The sequence below is a fragment of the Carassius carassius genome, chromosome 39 (assembly GCF_963082965.1).
Source record: "Carassius carassius chromosome 39, fCarCar2.1, whole genome shotgun sequence".
Lineage (NCBI taxonomy): Eukaryota > Metazoa > Chordata > Actinopteri > Cypriniformes > Cyprinidae > Carassius > Carassius carassius.
In genome coordinates this window covers 5,404,822-5,421,566 of record NC_081793.1, presented here as the reverse complement: position 1 = coordinate 5,421,566, position 16,745 = coordinate 5,404,822, and the positions used below count along the sequence as shown (strand labels likewise).

The window sequence follows — 16,745 nt, the reverse complement described above, 5'->3', positions numbered from 1 at the left end:
TCCTCATATGCCTTTTCAGGGCATCTTTGAAACGCAGTTTTTGACCACCACGGCTTCTTTTGCCCTCTTTTAGCTCTGCGTAAAAAACTGCTTTGGGCAGACGGCTGTCACTCATCCGGCGCACATGTCCAGCCCATCGCAGTTGTGATGATGTAATAAGGGCTTCAACACTGACAGAGCCAGCTCGTTGGATTACCTCTACATCTGGGATTCGATCCTGCCATCTAATGTGTAAGATGGCACGTAGATGACGTATTTGAACTCGTGTAAGTATTTTGATATGCCTGCTGTAGAGCGTTAAACACTCGGTGGCATAGAGCAGGCAAGGAAGTACAGCAGCATTGTAGACTTTCACTTTTGTTCTGCACGAAATGTCGTGACAGCTCCAGAGGCGTTTCTCGAGAGAGCCAAAAGCCTTGGTAGCAGACTGAATTCTCCTCTCGACTTCTAGATCTGAGGAGTTTGTGTAGGTCACTGTACTGCCCAGATATGTGAAGGCCTTGACAGATTTCAGGGGCACTCCATGCACCGTCACTGGCTGTGGCTCTCTCATATTGTTGGAGTACACTGGTGGTGGTTGATACAAAAGTTCGGTCTTAGAGATGTTAATGTTCAGTCCAAACAAGTCTGCTGCCCACGAAAGCCGGTCTACTATATGTTGCATGTCTTCAATGTTGTTAGCCACGAGAGCAGCCTCATCTGCATAGAGCAGCTCCCGGATGCATAGTTCTCTGGTCTTGGTGGTTGCTCTAAGTCGGGCTAAGTTGAAAAACTTGCCGTCTGTCCTAGTGCGAATAAAGATCCCCTTGTGCAGATCAAGGCCCATTGAATCTAACACAGCTGTGAGATATAGCGAGAAAAGCGTGGGTGCAAGCACGCATCCCTGTTTCACACCATGGTTAACTTCGAAGGCTTCACTGGGTTCCCCACCAATGAAGACTTGTCCTTTCATCCCTGTGTGAAACTGCTTGATGATGTTAACAAGCTTCTCGGGGCATCCATAGATCTGTAAGACTTTCCAAAGAGTTTCTCGATCGACCGTGTCGAATGCCTTTGAGAAATCTACGAACACCACAAAGAGAGACTGATGTTGCTCCATTGCTTTCTCCTGTAGCTGCCGTAGAGTAAAAATCATATCAGTGGTAGATCTCCCTGACCTAAAGCCGCATTGACTCTCTGGTAAGACTTGCTCGGCAATGCTTTTGAGCCGACTGAGTATGATTTTAGCCAGAACTTTGCCTGTAATGGCTAACAAGTAAATGCCTCTGTAGTTTCCACAGTCTGCTCGGTCTCCCTTTCTCTTGTAGATTGTGACAATCAGTGCATCCTTGAAGTCCTGAGGTACACACTCATGGACAAGGCAGCTGTTAAAAAGTTTCAGGAGCTCCTCTCTGAGTACTCTTCCTCCTTTCTTGAGCACCTCTGAGGGGATTCCATCTAGACCTGGTGCTCTGTGGCTTGCTGTGGCCTTTAGGGCTTTCTCAAGCTCTTCCATAGTGATCTTATAGCAGAGGTCATCACGACTCTGGTGTCCTTTTAGCCATTTACAGGCATCTGGTTCAGCGGATCCTTGCTGGTTTAGCAGATTATAGAAATGCTCTTTCCATCTACTCTGAATCTCATATAGTTCAGTGTAGAGTTTTCCTCCATCTGCTGACTTGACAGGTACCACTGCATTGCTCCTTGGACCATAGATGGCCTTTAGCCCTGTAAACAATCCATGATAATCATGGTTGTCAGCCATGCTTTGCAGTTTTTCTGCCTGCCTACGCCACCAGTCGTTCTTTATTCGCCTCACCTCTCTCTGTACTTTGGCCTTGATCTCAGCAAAATCAGCCCTACTCCCATTAGAGTTTTCCTGCAGATGTCGCTTATGCAGGAGGTGTTTTTCATCCAGCAGCTTCTGGATCTCCTCATCATGTTCCTGAAACCAGTCAGGAGTTCTACGCTGTGGGTGACCTAAGGTAATTTCTGCTGCAGAATAGACTGCCTTCTTCAGTGCCTGCCATTTTTCTTCAATGTCCTCTGATCCTACTGTTTTGACTTTTGCACCATTTACTGCAGATGACACAGTTTCAGCCAGTCTTCTGCAGTGCTCTTCATTTGCAAGCTTTCCAAGGTCAAGTTTTTTCGGGGTTGTGCCTTTAGTTTTTCTCCTTGGCACGGTTATCTTGTGCCTAATCTGACACCTCACAAGGTAATGGTCAGTAGAACACTCCGCCCCACGCATGACCTTGGTGCACATGATCTCATGAAGCCCGCTCCTACGGGTAACAATGTAGTCTAACAGATGGTAGTGTCCAGAGCGTGGGTGTTTCCATGTGAAGAAGTTCTTATCTGGCTGACTGAAGAAGGTGTTCGTGAGACAGAGCTCTTGTTGAGCACAGAAGTTAAGCAGGAGGTCTCCGTTGGTGTTCTTTTTACCTTTGCCAAACTTTCCAATGATTCCAGCATAGGTTTCACAGTCACTTCCCACCCTTGCATTAAAGTCACCCACAATTAACAGCTTGTGTTGTGGGGGGACTCTGCTTACAATCGTTGTCAGCTCCTGGTAGAATGCCTCCTTTTCCTCATCTGGGTAGGTCATGGTTGGGGCATACACATTGACAATGGTCAGATGTCTGTTGTTATCAATTGGTACACATATAACCATCATCCTCTCAGAGACGAATGTTGGCAGAGTTGTCAGCTTGATCTTGTTGTCGACAGCAAAAGCCACACCAGCGTCTCTCCTTCCCTCTGTCTTCCCAACCCAGAAGAAGGTGTAGTTTTCCTCTTGCACCTGACCCTGACCCTCAACCCTGGTCTCTTGAAGGGCAGCAATGTTCTCTCTATATCGTTGTAGTTCTTTTGCAATCGGAGCTGTTCTCCGCTCAGGTCTGGAAACTCCGTCTAGCATAGTGCGGATATTCCATGACGCAACAATCAACTTTTTACTTTTCCTGTTTCGACCGCTGAGGTGAAGTCCCGCTGGTAGCGGTAAACCAGCCAGGATATATTCTGAGCACGCTTTTTTTACCCCACCTTTTCTAGGGGCTTCCCCTTCTGGGGTAGGCAGTGCTTTCCCTAAAAAGGGCTGCCCAGACACTCACAGTGCTGCCTCAGCCCACTGGCACTCAGGATTCAGCGATGCTGCGACCATCAGCTATGAGCCGCCTGTGTGCAAGGTTTACGCTATCAGCTCCCAGCTACTTCAGCCTACTGATGTTGCGTTCCCCTCATCGCCACAGGGCTTCCACATACTCCTCCAGTCAAGACGCCTTGCACAGTGAAAAAGGCAGTTGGCGTCGTGCCCCCACCAGACTGCCTCTCTGGACCTCCACGCCGGTTACCACGTGGTGCACAGACGTGCAACAAACAAGGTTGGTGAGGAGGCTGCCCCGCAGTAGCATCTTACTTGCTGTTGACGCCATCCGTTGACCATAGTTGTGGTTCATCCGCATACCATCTTGTGTTTGCACCATTGACTCAAACTAGTGGGTTCCTCGCTGCTCACACCAACTGGCACCCTGCTGCCAGTGCCTTAGACACCCTAAACCCCTTAAGAGGGATCTGCTCGGTTTTATGGCGCCGACCATGTACCCGCCAGTTACAGAGTAGGTATTCACGGCTTCTTGTGCGCATTTTATAGGTGTTAGCTGGGTGTAGCTAACCCCACGCACAGCCTCCCCACTCTGCCCGGATGCAGTTTAAAGTCAGTGCCCAGGACTACTATATATATATATACACCAAGGCCACTAACAAAGTGTGCAATATGATGCTACTTGCTGCGTTTATTATTGGATAAAAAAAAAAAAATATATATATATATATATATATATGTATGTGTGTGTGTGTGTGCATTTTTATCACATACAGACTTATTGTTAAAGGCATCAGTGTAGCATTCCCTGGAAGACAATTGTATAATTACAAAAGCTGTGCATTTAAAGGGTTAGTTCACCCAGATAGCAAAATTATGTAATTAATAACTTACCCTCATGTTATTCCAAACCCATAAGACCTCCGTTTATCTTTGGAACACAGTTTAAGATATTTTAGATTTAGAGCTCTCAGTCCCTCCATTGAAGCTGTGTGTACGGTCTACTTTCCATGTCCAGAAAGGTAAGAAAAACATCATCAAAGTAGTCCATGTGACATCAGAGGGTCAGTTAGTCAGTTTTTGGTCCAAAAATGGCAAAAACAATGACTTTATTCAGCATTGTCTTCTCTTCCGTGTCTGTTGTGAGAGAGAGTTCAAAACAAAGCAGTCTGGATATCCGGTTCGCGAACGAATCATTCAGTTCACCAAATCGAACTGAATCGTTTTAAACGGTTCGCATCTCTAATACGCAATAATCCACAAATGACTTAAGCTGTTAACTTTTTTAATGTGGCTGACACTCCCTCTGAGTTCAAACAAACCAATATCCCGGAGTAATTCATTTACTCAAACAGTACACTGACTGAACTGCTGTGAAGAGAGAACTGAAGATGAACACCGAGCCGAGCCAGATAACGAACAAAAGACTGACTCGTTCATGAGTCAAGAACCGGTTGCATCGGTTTTGGGATCACCAGTAGTTCTTTCGGACAGTTCGATTCAATAAACCGGTTGAAGAAAACGGTTCACCGTTTTTTTTGCGCTCAACGTAATGGCGTCATTTGCCATCTGACATCTGTGTGTCAGTATGCTTCACGCTGAATCACACATGCGCAGTATCATCAGCTCCTCGATTCTTCTTATCTGGCTCGGCTCTGTGTTCATCTTCAGTTTTTCTCTTCACAGCAGTTCAGTCAGTGTACTGTTTAAGTAAATGAATTACTCCGGGATATTGCTTTGTTTGAACTCAGAGGGAGTGTCAGCCACATTAAACTGAATGAACTGAATGATTCGTTCGCGAACCTGATATCCAGACTGCTTTGTTTTGAACTCTCTCACACAACAGACACGGAAGATAAGACAATGCTGAATAAAGTCATTGTTTTTGCAATTTTTGGACCAAAATGGATTTTCGATGCTTCAAAAAATTCACATGGACTACTTTGATGATGTTTTTCTTACCTTTCTGGACATGGACAGTATACCATACACACAGCTTCAATGGAGGGACTGAGAGCTCTCGGACTAAATCTAAAATATCTTAAACTGTGTTCCAAAGATAAACAGAGGTCTTACGGGTTTGGAACAACATGAGGGTAAGTTATTAATTACATAATTTTGCTATCTGGGTGAACTAGGCCTTTAATTAGCCACTAGCTTTGAAGAAATAAGTTCTAGAAAACTCAGCTCTTCTGAGTAATTCCTCGACTACCTAGAGACCATGTGTAAATGATGCACTTGATGTGAACTTGTGGTGTTATGGCCTATGCCATGTGCATTTGTGACTAACAATCTGTGCAACATAGCGGTAAAAAGTATGGATTTGTAGGAGGACCCCATGGGCTGAGCACATCATTTGAGAAAGGGGCAAAATCATACTTGTGATGACTAATCCTCAAATTATTTCTCGCATATTCAGGTACCGTCAGAATGAGAGTCCAAACAGCTGATAAAAACATCACAATAACCCACAAGTAACCCACACAGTAATCCAGACAGTCATTGTGGTAAATTGAATTGAAAAAAAACTTGTAGTTTTGCATTACTTATAAACAGAGGTACCTGTAATCATTCAAAAAGTAGGAAAATGAAAAATTATCAAGCAAACAACTTTTGGATCACTTGAGGTGGAATGACACGCAATGAATGTGCATTCTTAAGTGCACATTTAAAATCTGACAGATTAGCCAATATTTAGTTGGGTTTGTGGTTTTGAAGATAGACACGGTACTAGCATGTTTTGACTGCAGTTACAGTGCTTTCAGTGCTGATGTGATCCACTAAAGATCAGGCCAACTTGGCTGTTGATCAAATTTGGTCTTATTCTTAAGTGTCTTAACTGAACAGCTCTTTAATGCTACAAGACTGTTCAAAATTAATCTAGCATTTAAACAAGGGTCGTGAGATCTAGGTTAGGAATGTCACCATCAGCTCCTGTTAGATCTCTTTTGATTTATTTCTCTGGCAAGCAGAATCTGAGTTTAGAGTTGAGATGGAAACTGACCCGACTGGCTACTCAATACATCATCTTCTTGGTCTTATTGTGCACAATTAACCCTAAAAAAATGTGTCTTCATAAGCTTTGATTAAAATGTGTTTGCTCTGTCTCAAAAATGGCTTTTTCCTGAGACGTCACCAAGGCTGCTCAAGTTTCAACCAGCTTGTGTTGCCGTTGTTTTAGGAGGTGAGTAGTCTTCCGCAATTACATTTAAATTATGTCCGCCTCTTTTCCGCAAGAGAAGTCAACTTTTTACAATGCAATCAATTTTTAACGTATAAAAACAAGTCCCGTCCTACTTTTTTTTTCTTTTTCGTAAATTCACCACTTTATGGGCACAAAATTGGCTGCAAATGCCTTTTCATGTTGACCCTAATTTGGCAGGACTTCAAACACTGGCAGATATCTGGAGTTTACAGTCTACAAAGAGTTGCACACACACACACACACACTCAAACCAATTGGGTTAATGGACCGGAAGGTCTGTGCAGTCTCTTTGCATGGTGCCATTGAATTTTTTCTTTGCAGGCCATGTCCTGGTGCTTTGCTTCCTATGCTTTTGTCACAGATTGAAACGAGCGGATAACTCAATTATCTCTGTTAATTTTTTCATCATTACTCATAGTAACAGCTTTGTAAGCTTAATGACTTTTTGTTATTCATGAACTTTGTAGATTGTTCTTTTTTTCTCTCAGATTTCTGTGAGATGATGTTCATTAAACTGATTTTTGAACGATGCACCTAACCTAAGCTTTCTAACAGTGAACTCTCTTGACCTTTGTTTTTCATATTTACACATGATATAATCTCATCTAGATATGTCCCTCTCTCTGGAGCTGCAGTAGTATTTAAACAAGATAACATCCATGTGGAAGTATGATATGCCTCATCAACTGTGTTCACTGGAGGAAAGAAAAATTATAGACTGAAGTGAGTGACCGGTTCAGGACCAGTTCTTGACATCTAATGTAAGTTGCATCAGCCGTGAGAGGCCATAAACGTCCTCCGTAACCTTAGTTGAGTCACATGAATTAAAAGAAAATGTGAAGTAGGTTTAGGATATGTGAGATATGCTGTTAGTGCTTTAATTTTATTCTAAATGACATTTTTATATACTTCTGATCTAGTAGATCACCCAGAAAACTTTTATTTTTTCATTTACTCACCCTCATGTCAGCACAAAACTGCATGACCCACAGAACTCGTACCATATTATTTATTATATTTTTTTAAACAATATAATAGGATTTTGTGAGGAATTGAGTGTTGTTAAATCATCCTATTAAAAAATAACAGCAAACTAATTTTGGTCATTTTCCCACAAAATATGGTCATAACATGAGGAGTTTTTGAGGTGGGTGACAAAAATTTGATATGATACTCTGTTTATATACACAATGCTTAAATATTTTAAGTATATGCTGTAAAAAAAAATATCTGTCTATGGACATTTCATGTAATATTATAACACTTGTGTTATAAATGTATATGTAAAATGTAAAAATGTATATTTGATTCATATTTGACACTTCAAATTAGATGGCTTTTCATTTACAGTACTATTTTATATTTTAGGGCCTGATACATATTTTTATATTATTATTATTACAATTATTACAGCAGGACGTTGAGTTTTCTCTGTACAGTGGCCTGCAACACTTCTTATGCAACTTAAAATGTAACGTAAGAACTGGCTCTCGATTCCCAAACCTAATTGTAAATTGCTGTGATAAATGCATGTTTACACACTTTTGACTAAGATATATGCAATTTGCAGAATTTAATTGCCTAGTCTGATTTTACACACAGTATAACGAAACCCGTTGAAAGTGCTATGTCTTGTACACTGCATTTTGTTTATGAGGTAACGCGGTGTAAAGCGCTTCCTCGTTTGGAAACTGATTGACGTGTCTGACTGTCGTCAAGCCAGATAATTTGACTTATGTTGACTTAATCCGTTCAGATTTGAAACACCAGATATCTAATGGCTCCATGGGCTCATTAATCAAGGCCATTATTTCCATTGTTCACTGCTGTCTATAAAAACAACAGACTTCTCTGTGATCTTCTCTTCAACTGACCCTGACCTCTTCTGTCCATGTTTAGGCTACTGTAGGACTGGACACTGGGTGTGGTTATTCAAGTCTCTTTTTCATTGTCTTTCTATCGATATATGTTTGTTTCTATCTATTTTTTATTCATTTATTATCAAGCACCAATTCGCTCTTATTGGCCTTTCCCGGGTTGTTGCTTCCCTCTACTGGTTAAACAGCGGTAGTGCGATGAGTAGAACGTGTCACAGTTATATCATTCAAAACCATGTGTCTATGGCATGTATATGAGGTGTATGACATTCATTTCGGTATTAAATTAACCACAAAAATAATACATTTTTTACCTGGAAGTAAAAAAAATGTAAGGATAACAAATTAAAAAAAAATATATAGATGAAGTCATTTTTGTAAGGAAAATAAAACATATATACATATGGATATACATGCAAAATGTTGTACATATACATATTGTACATATTCATAAAGACGTCTTATGAAGGTATACACAGCCTGTTTTTACACATTAACAACTGAAACACGGTACGCTGAGCCTGAGGGTAACATTTATTGCTGATGATGAGTCACAAAAGCCTGTAACATCAACTCTGTTTTGTGTTACCATTATTGTATGAGCAGTTTCAGTTACAAGTTTGGAGCACATGCTGCCAAAGCACCCTTTGTAAATGAAATGTGTGCAGCTCTTTTGTTGTTAATTTTTCGTCATGTAATGATGTATTTCTCCTGTTGTCCAGTAGAGGGAGCTATTGGCACAGATGAGTTATTGTATGTCTTTGTCTCTGCACTAGATTGTTCTCGCTTCAAAACATTGAAGATTCTAGAATATATCTAGCGGCAGCAATGCTTCTACTGCTTTTTGGGTTATTCAAGTCATGAGAAGTTATAAATAGCTGTGACAACGGACAGAAAACACAGTATCATTCAATGCATTTGATTACATCACTCACAGATAGGTGGAGCTTATCATGTTATGATGATGTCATTGCATTCAGAGAGATTCAGCCTCAGTAACCACAGCATGCTTTGTCATACTGATACAATAGGTTTATGGGGTGACTATTTGTATTCCTGTTTTGGTCCTGGGATGGGTTGATTTAATTCCAAAGAAGCAAGCCGGTATCCGATAAAAAGTACCAGTCCAGTATCCGATAAAAAGATTCAGTCAGAAATATCATACAGTAAATAACACTAAGGGTTTGTTATGATGCAGATGTACTGACATGAATGTTGTCTTGTTTATCTCATTAAGCAACACTGCACACTACTCTTGTCTTTCCGCAGACCTGTGCGGTGTTATGTAGAAATACCAGGGACATTTTCTATTCTATACGAGTCTTTCTCAGTCTGACCTATTTTAAATGCAGCTTCAGTAAAACTTGCACAGATATCAGCTGGACTGACGCCTCTGCAGCCTTTAGGTGTTCATCTGTATAGGTCTTACTGTAACAATATTTACTTCACAGCTTCACATTGATATGTGTATAATAAATGTTATTTTGGAGGTAATATTTGATTTATGTTTTTGGTTGTTGCTTAAAATTTTATGAAGGCATCTCGCGGTTCACTGGATAGAGATTTTTTGGTCATATGTCTAGATGATGTACTGTAAATTGCTGGTGGTCGTGTGGTCACAAAGTACATTGTGTCGACGGTTTGTCATTGTCTGAGTTATGTGTGTTGACATCCGGATGATCAGTGTTCTTTCACAGTAGCAGGTGCTGGATGTAGTGTCTCGTGAACTGTGCAGTCATACATGTTCCAGTGCTCCAGGTCTTCTTCTGCTTTCAGGTCAATATTTCAACATGAATTATTGAATTTCTTCAAGTAACCTCTGAACGGCCTTCTACTATATCTAATAAGTCCAACGCAGGCTTATTGAAAAGCATGCCTCTACCCACATTTTTGCAACTCCACAGCCGAAATGAACACTAGAGGCAGTAAAACATCAGCAAATGTTATTACTTTTCACACAAACTATGAAGATTGATTATTTAAAGACTTACTTGCGCAGTGCCTTGCACAATACTATGCTATGATCTCAAAAAACTTTTTCTATTGTATGTTACGTTGTAAAGTAATACATTGTGACATTGACATCACATTATCAGCTCCATATGTGACTTTTCTGATATAGTAAACTTGCTTGGTAGTTCACCTGGTACAGCATTGCATTTGCAATGTTAGGCTAAAAAGTATCAACATTTTGAGAGTTTTTTTTTTTACTGGACCAATACTGAGCTGTTGTTTGAAACTGAATTATTGGAGTTCTTTTCTATAACAACCTATTTAATATCTGCTATTTCAGATAAATCTGGATATTGTTGGCATGTGAGACGCAATAGATTTTCATGCATTTAGACTGTCTCGTCCTGTCTAAGTGGGAGGTTTTTGGCTAGAATTAGATGAAAAGTGGACCAGACTTTATGCTCATAGTCAGAAGCCTGGATAATAATGTCAGAATTAAGCAGCCAAATCTTTCTCTCACAGATTATTTTCTCTGGCCTTTATATCCTATTAAAAACCTAACAGGAAATCTTTCTTTAGAAACTTGTTAATGTGCTGAATAGGTGTAATTATGGATTTAATTATTTAAAACATTTGCATGCAAGCTACATGTAATCATTCTATTTAATCTCTTCACAAACGGCCTGCTCTAAATCCATCTTCTTAAGAAACATATGGAGGAAAATGTGACAGAAATGTCATTTGCCCATCAACAAACTGGAATTTTGCTCTTAAATGCTGGACCGTTGGAGATACACAGTTAATGTGCTTTCACTTGGTGTTGGCTGCTGTGTTTCCGCTCTCCTCCGTTATTCTCCTCAGCCAATGGCTGCATAGTTCCTCCTCATTCATCCAATCAGAAAATGCATCCTACCTCCTGTCACTTCATTAATATTCAGCGATTGCAGACCCCCATCATGGGCTCAGGTGGTGCACAGAAAAGAATGGGAACATGTGAACATTGAGAATACATAACACACACCGCTCACATCCATAAAACGACTCAGTCAACAGCACTAAGGCTTCAATCTGATGTCAAATGCTTTTATTTGTCTTACAATGAGGTGTAAAGCAACGAGTCTCATTGCAGAATGAGTTTCCATTTCATTTTTGTTGTGAGGGTAAATCTGTTCTTCCAAGCCTCCCTTGAGCTTGCACTGCAAAAAATAGTTTTTGTCTGTAGTTTTTCCAGTAAATATATCTTAACATCTATAAAATGAGATATATTTGAGAAGCAAATCAATTAAGACTTTTTTTATAGATCATATATTTTCCTTTTCATATTTAATATTTCATGTTATTGATATATATATATATATATATATATATATATATATATAAGCTAATACCATATATTTTTGTTTTCCATTGACAATTTTTTCTTGTTTTAAGCCTAAAAAAACAAAACAAAAAAACAAACGGTTTTACAAACGTGTTGTGATGTAAAATATAAAAAATATTATAAATATATAAAATATTTGTTGAAGTTGACCACAATGAGGTAACTGCAAAAATTATATTCAACATGTTTGATATGAGTATTTTTTATGTGTTCGCTAGTAATTATATCTAGTGAAAATAATAGTTTTTGCCTATTTTACGTTTTAGATAATCACTTAAAATTTAAGAAAATATATTGTAATTGTATGGAAAAGAGCAGCATGAACATTCTTCAAAACAACTTATTTTGTGTTCTTCAAAATAAAAATTCAATAAAAAAAGAAACTTAATATCAAACACAGTAAAATGATCTTGTTTTCAGGCTATCTGAACTTGGAAACAAAACCAATACTGATGATCATTTCCACATAAAGCAATGACGATTCAATATAGACGTCCCCCTGCGTGTGTGTGTGTGTGTCTGTGTACGCACGCATGTAAGGGCGTGTTAATCCGCACACAGAACCCCCCCCCCCCCATTCCTCCCCTAACTAAGACACTTCCAGCTAGTGGTGAAGGATACGCGCGTAAGATTCCCCATCCCAGTTGCCCTCTGCCTATTCTCTTTCTCTCATCCCATCCCTCTTTCCGCTCTGCTCTGTCCCAGCTAACTGCACGGTGGGGATGGGTTCAGATAGTGCCAGAAGGACCTGGGAAAAAAATCACCAAGAGGAAAGCACCGTCTCCTTGAAGCCTTCATCTCCTCTCACACAAATGCAGTTTCCCAGCCTCAGCTCTTCGGTGGCTGCTCACAGGAACACATAGACCCTACAGAGGGTGCCTGGGAGAGATTTTTTTTGTCTTTGTGCTTTAGAAGGATTCTGTTTGGTCTTTATTGACTGGGAGACACTTCACTTTATGAAAGGATATCTCACTTGAGCTTTGCATCATGGCACACGCAGCATCCCAGATAAAGAAAAGAGCAGATTTGGAACTTACAGCTGCTGAGGAAGAAAGAGAGAAAGAGAAGAAGAAAAAGCCCAGTAAACGGTCCAGGGAGCCAAAGAAAAAGGTACCAATAGGTCATGACTCTGAGGGTGGTGTGTTTTGACGCTGGCGTGCATGTTGGGTGGGATGACTAATAGCATCTTAAAGATCTGGGATGTCACTTTGAGGGACATTACATTTCAAGAATTGTATTTGGAAATAAAAATAAGGCTTTCAAGTGGCTGGCTGGTAGACTGTAGTGATGCTGCTGCATCCTGTGTTGATAGGAAATGCTTATTTATAGGACAAACATGTGCCTCGCAAAGAAGGCACACACTAAGAATGCAGATTTGTTTTTACTCTATATTGTTAACATTTCTCACCCTATATATATATATATATATATATATATATATATATATATATATATATATATATATATATATATATATAATGCCTTAAAGATATTATAGTCATTAGTTTAACTTTAACAGGTTTAAAACGCCAACCCATGTTTTTTAATTCCTTAGGATAAGAGGTTTTTGTAGATTGAAGTGGCGGTTTTCTTTTTTTTTTTTTTGATGCGTGTGGGTGAGTGTGTTTTTGTCTGATCCGTGGTGGGATTTGGTATTCATGCTGATGCGTGACTGGTGTCATTTTTATCGCGGGCCATGCATCCAGACCCCCAGGGGCTCACGAACCTTCTCCCACGGGTTTTTATGAAAGATTACCCCCCACCCCCGTCCCAGCCAACTTCAATCCCATTACAAACCCACATCAACCCATCCCATTAGTCACAGTTCATCGTTCAGCATCTCAACCTATCTGCATAAGCATCTGCTTCTGTCTTAGCGGATCTTTATAAAAATAACCAAAGAATGGATGAAAGTGGTCAGAAATTCTTGGATATTTGGCATTCCGTTTTTTGTTTTTGAATCGTGGAAACCACTGTGTATGTTCTGTTGAAGTCTTGTTTGATTGTTAGTTATGTTTTACAAGAAAATACTATCTTAGTCTATCTACTTCCAAATTTCTTATTTAAATATTTAAATTGTACTGAAAGGTTTGGTTTTAAATTAGTAAAGAATACCTTTCTCTCAGAAATTGCGAGTAAATTTGACACATAATTACAAAGAAACCCAAGTAATGCATTAAATTAAACTTGAAAGGCTAGCATTTTCTTGGAAAAAATTCTATTTTCTTTGGAGCCCAGTTTAAGGTCTGTGGATCTGCTTCTAGAGCTCCTTCTGTGATCAGACACGTTGATTAGTGGCCATCTTGATTTTACTACTAACATTTACACTAACATTTTTACAGTTTGAATGTGAGTTAAATACACAAAAACACACTGCATGATGCTGGGGTGTTGTGAATGCAGTTGTTTATTCTACATAGTAGCAAGACGTTCTGGTCTATTGATAAATTACCAGTCAAAAGTTTGGAATGATTAAGATGTGTTGATGTTTTTGAAAGAAGTCTCTTATGGAGGCTGCATTTTAGCAATGTTAGAATGATTTCTGAAGGATCATGTGAGTCTGACTGTATTTTTCATCAAATAAATGGTGAGCATAAGAAACTTATTGCAATTGTTATACAATCTAACCTGTTGGAGTGCTATTGTTCAGCTTTTGTGCATTACTGTAGTATGTAAGACACAGGACAAACTGTCCTCATGTGCTTTAGGATTGTACCTGTCCTGGCAAGCTGACATTACTGGAGATGACGAAGAGTTTATGTGCGTACGCTTTTGGCAGTGTATCAGGTTTTGTGCTCAATGCACGGTTGCGGCACGCAGGCTAACTAAAGAGGAAAAAATCCATATTCCGGTCTGATGCCTCCTGTCTGTTGGCAGCCCCTTGCTTTCGTCCTCTGCTTGAACAAATGAAAACAAACACTTAGGCAGCTGGATGACTGCCCGCTTGGGGGATAGTTACGTTTGACTTTACTCATTTCTTCATTGTGCATTTGAAACCCAACTTACAGAAACATCTTGTTTACAGACACTTCTCCCTCCTCCCAGACAAATAAGCAAATAATATCCTACACACTTAAAAATAAAGCTTCTTTGTTGGCATTTGTGGGTTCTGTGAAGAACCTTACCATCCACCGCACCTTTCCATTCCATAAAAGGTTTTTTTAATAGTTCTTAAGATTATGAAAATGTTCATTACACTAAGGAAAAATCTAAATAAGAGTGAAATAAATAGGAATCTTTTTAATGATTTCTTTAAAAAAAAAACTTTTATAAATTACATCTGTCCCTCAGTTCCACTGTGTGTACCCAATAAGACTGATCTGATGATTTACTGATTGATTGATTAATGTTATGTTAAGTTAATTTGCTTATGAAGTGTGAAGAAGACCAGCAAAAATCAAGGTAAATATAACAAATTAGAATATTTATTTTAATACATTTCCAATAATTTAATACATTTGCTACAATGTGTGACTGCATCATATAATAATTGCTGTTAATAATGTTCATCGTCTGGCTGACTACGTCTTGTATACATTTTTCTGTAAAATCCTGTCATATGCGCACTGACAGTCACCAATTATAAGCTACTACTAAATATTGCAGAAACGTAATTTTCTGTAAAGTTGCTTTGTAATGATTTGTATTGTAAAAAGAGCTATAAAAATAAACTTGAATTGAATTGAATTTCCAATTAGGCTGTAATTTAGTACAATTATGCAAAAAATAGTATATTTTAATTGCTAACATATATGCAGAATTATAAACAATATGTTACCCATTAAATATATTTAATTTCAGTAATAGTTTAATTATAATGCTACTTTTAACAATAGTTTATATTAATTTAATAAAAATTTAATTTTAACAATAATATTCTTGCAACGCAATTATTCCAAACATGTTAAACATGGCATCCCCACTGCTGAATGCTATTACTCTCAACTTATAATTTGAGATAAAATTGGTAGTGCTAGTTTCCATATTACTTTCAGAACAAAAGTCTTGCCCCATAGAGTGCTTTACTGTAAACACAATTTTTGTTTGCGTTTAAAAACTGAGGAGCAAATCCAAATTATTCTAATGTAACACTTTTTGTTAAGCCTCATAATGGATTGCTTCAATTTACATAGAGACTGAGCGAGTGCTTATTTGAATCAGGAGATTTTGCCACCAGCACAAAGACATTAACCCCTAGCGGTTAATTAATTTTAGTTGGAGTGTCCTTTACCCCACCCTGTCTCATTTTCCTCCACCGCTGTCTTTACCTATTTATCTTTTTTATTGTGGGTGGGTTGAGTTCAATATTGCTTACAGCCATGTATTGCTAAGTGCACATGTTTTAAAGGGGGACGTGGTTTGGACCCCAGATAAACACACATGAACACATGCTTCCACCAGCAGCATCATCACCCCCATCTTTTTGAGCAAACATGCCAAGCTGTTTCATTAATCCCCCGTCACTTATTAAGAGCCAACCTCATTTTTCACAGTCTCCACCCTCTTTTGCTTGCATTGTTTGAGGAGAGAGTGCCAGGCTCCCTCGGGACCTTTTTTTTACCCCTGGAGCTGATGGGATACTTTGTCACCAGATACCGATTCAGATTTACTTTTTCTCTCTAATCCTTTCATTCAATCTGTAATTGGTGCCAGAAAGGTCTTTAAATATTTCTCTCTAAAATTAAAATCCTTAATACAAAAGGAGATATTTTGAAAGGTGTTCAGGTGTAAGTGGAACATTGTGTTTTTTTTAACATTGCATGGTTACAAATGTGATATTGCACAGTTTGACTGCACATGTAGAGAAATAAGAAACAACCATGGAGTGATTTAAAAAGCCTGTTTCTCTTCAGAACTCCTTCCTTCTGCCATGGATTCAAATCTCCAGTTGACTTTTTAATAGCTCTGTTACTTATTTGAAAACGTCACTTTAGAACCAGTAACGAAGTTAGGTTTCGTCCTCCGCTCACTATGAGAAATGCTGCAAGCAGAGTGATACAAACTGTGAATATGTAATATAATGTGATAATATTTGGATTATTTTACACATATTTTTCTTCACTTTTAGAAATAATAAAGGAGGAATAAAAAAAAAAATATATATATATATATATATTTATGTTTTGAAGATGATTATATTGTCCCATCTCTCTGTCGTCCTGCTTTTCTAGAGGCCAGGCTGTTCTAATGATAATATTACATGATGCACATCCTGACATTGTTTTATGTGCTTGTAACATTAGTCCA

At 38.8% G+C, this 16,745-nt stretch overlaps 1 protein-coding gene across 18 annotated transcripts in view; it reads left to right on the top strand.

The window, feature by feature from the left end:
• Window positions 1–12,143: 12,143 nt before the first annotated feature.
• Window positions 12,144–16,745, top strand: part of LOC132121271 (ankyrin-3-like) — a 115,766-nt gene continuing 111,164 nt past the window's right edge. For 5 of the 18 annotated variants that reach the window (XM_059530508.1, XM_059530504.1, XM_059530506.1 and 2 more), the window contains exon 1: window positions 12,145–12,608. In XM_059530508.1, the coding sequence (XP_059386491.1) occupies window positions 12,486–12,608 (123 nt within the window). In that variant the 5' untranslated portion in view covers window positions 12,145–12,485. Of the gene's footprint in view, window positions 12,609–16,745 lie in introns of all 18 variants that reach the window. The other 13 variants (XM_059530515.1, XM_059530513.1, XM_059530514.1 and 10 more) reach the window with 6 other exon arrangements.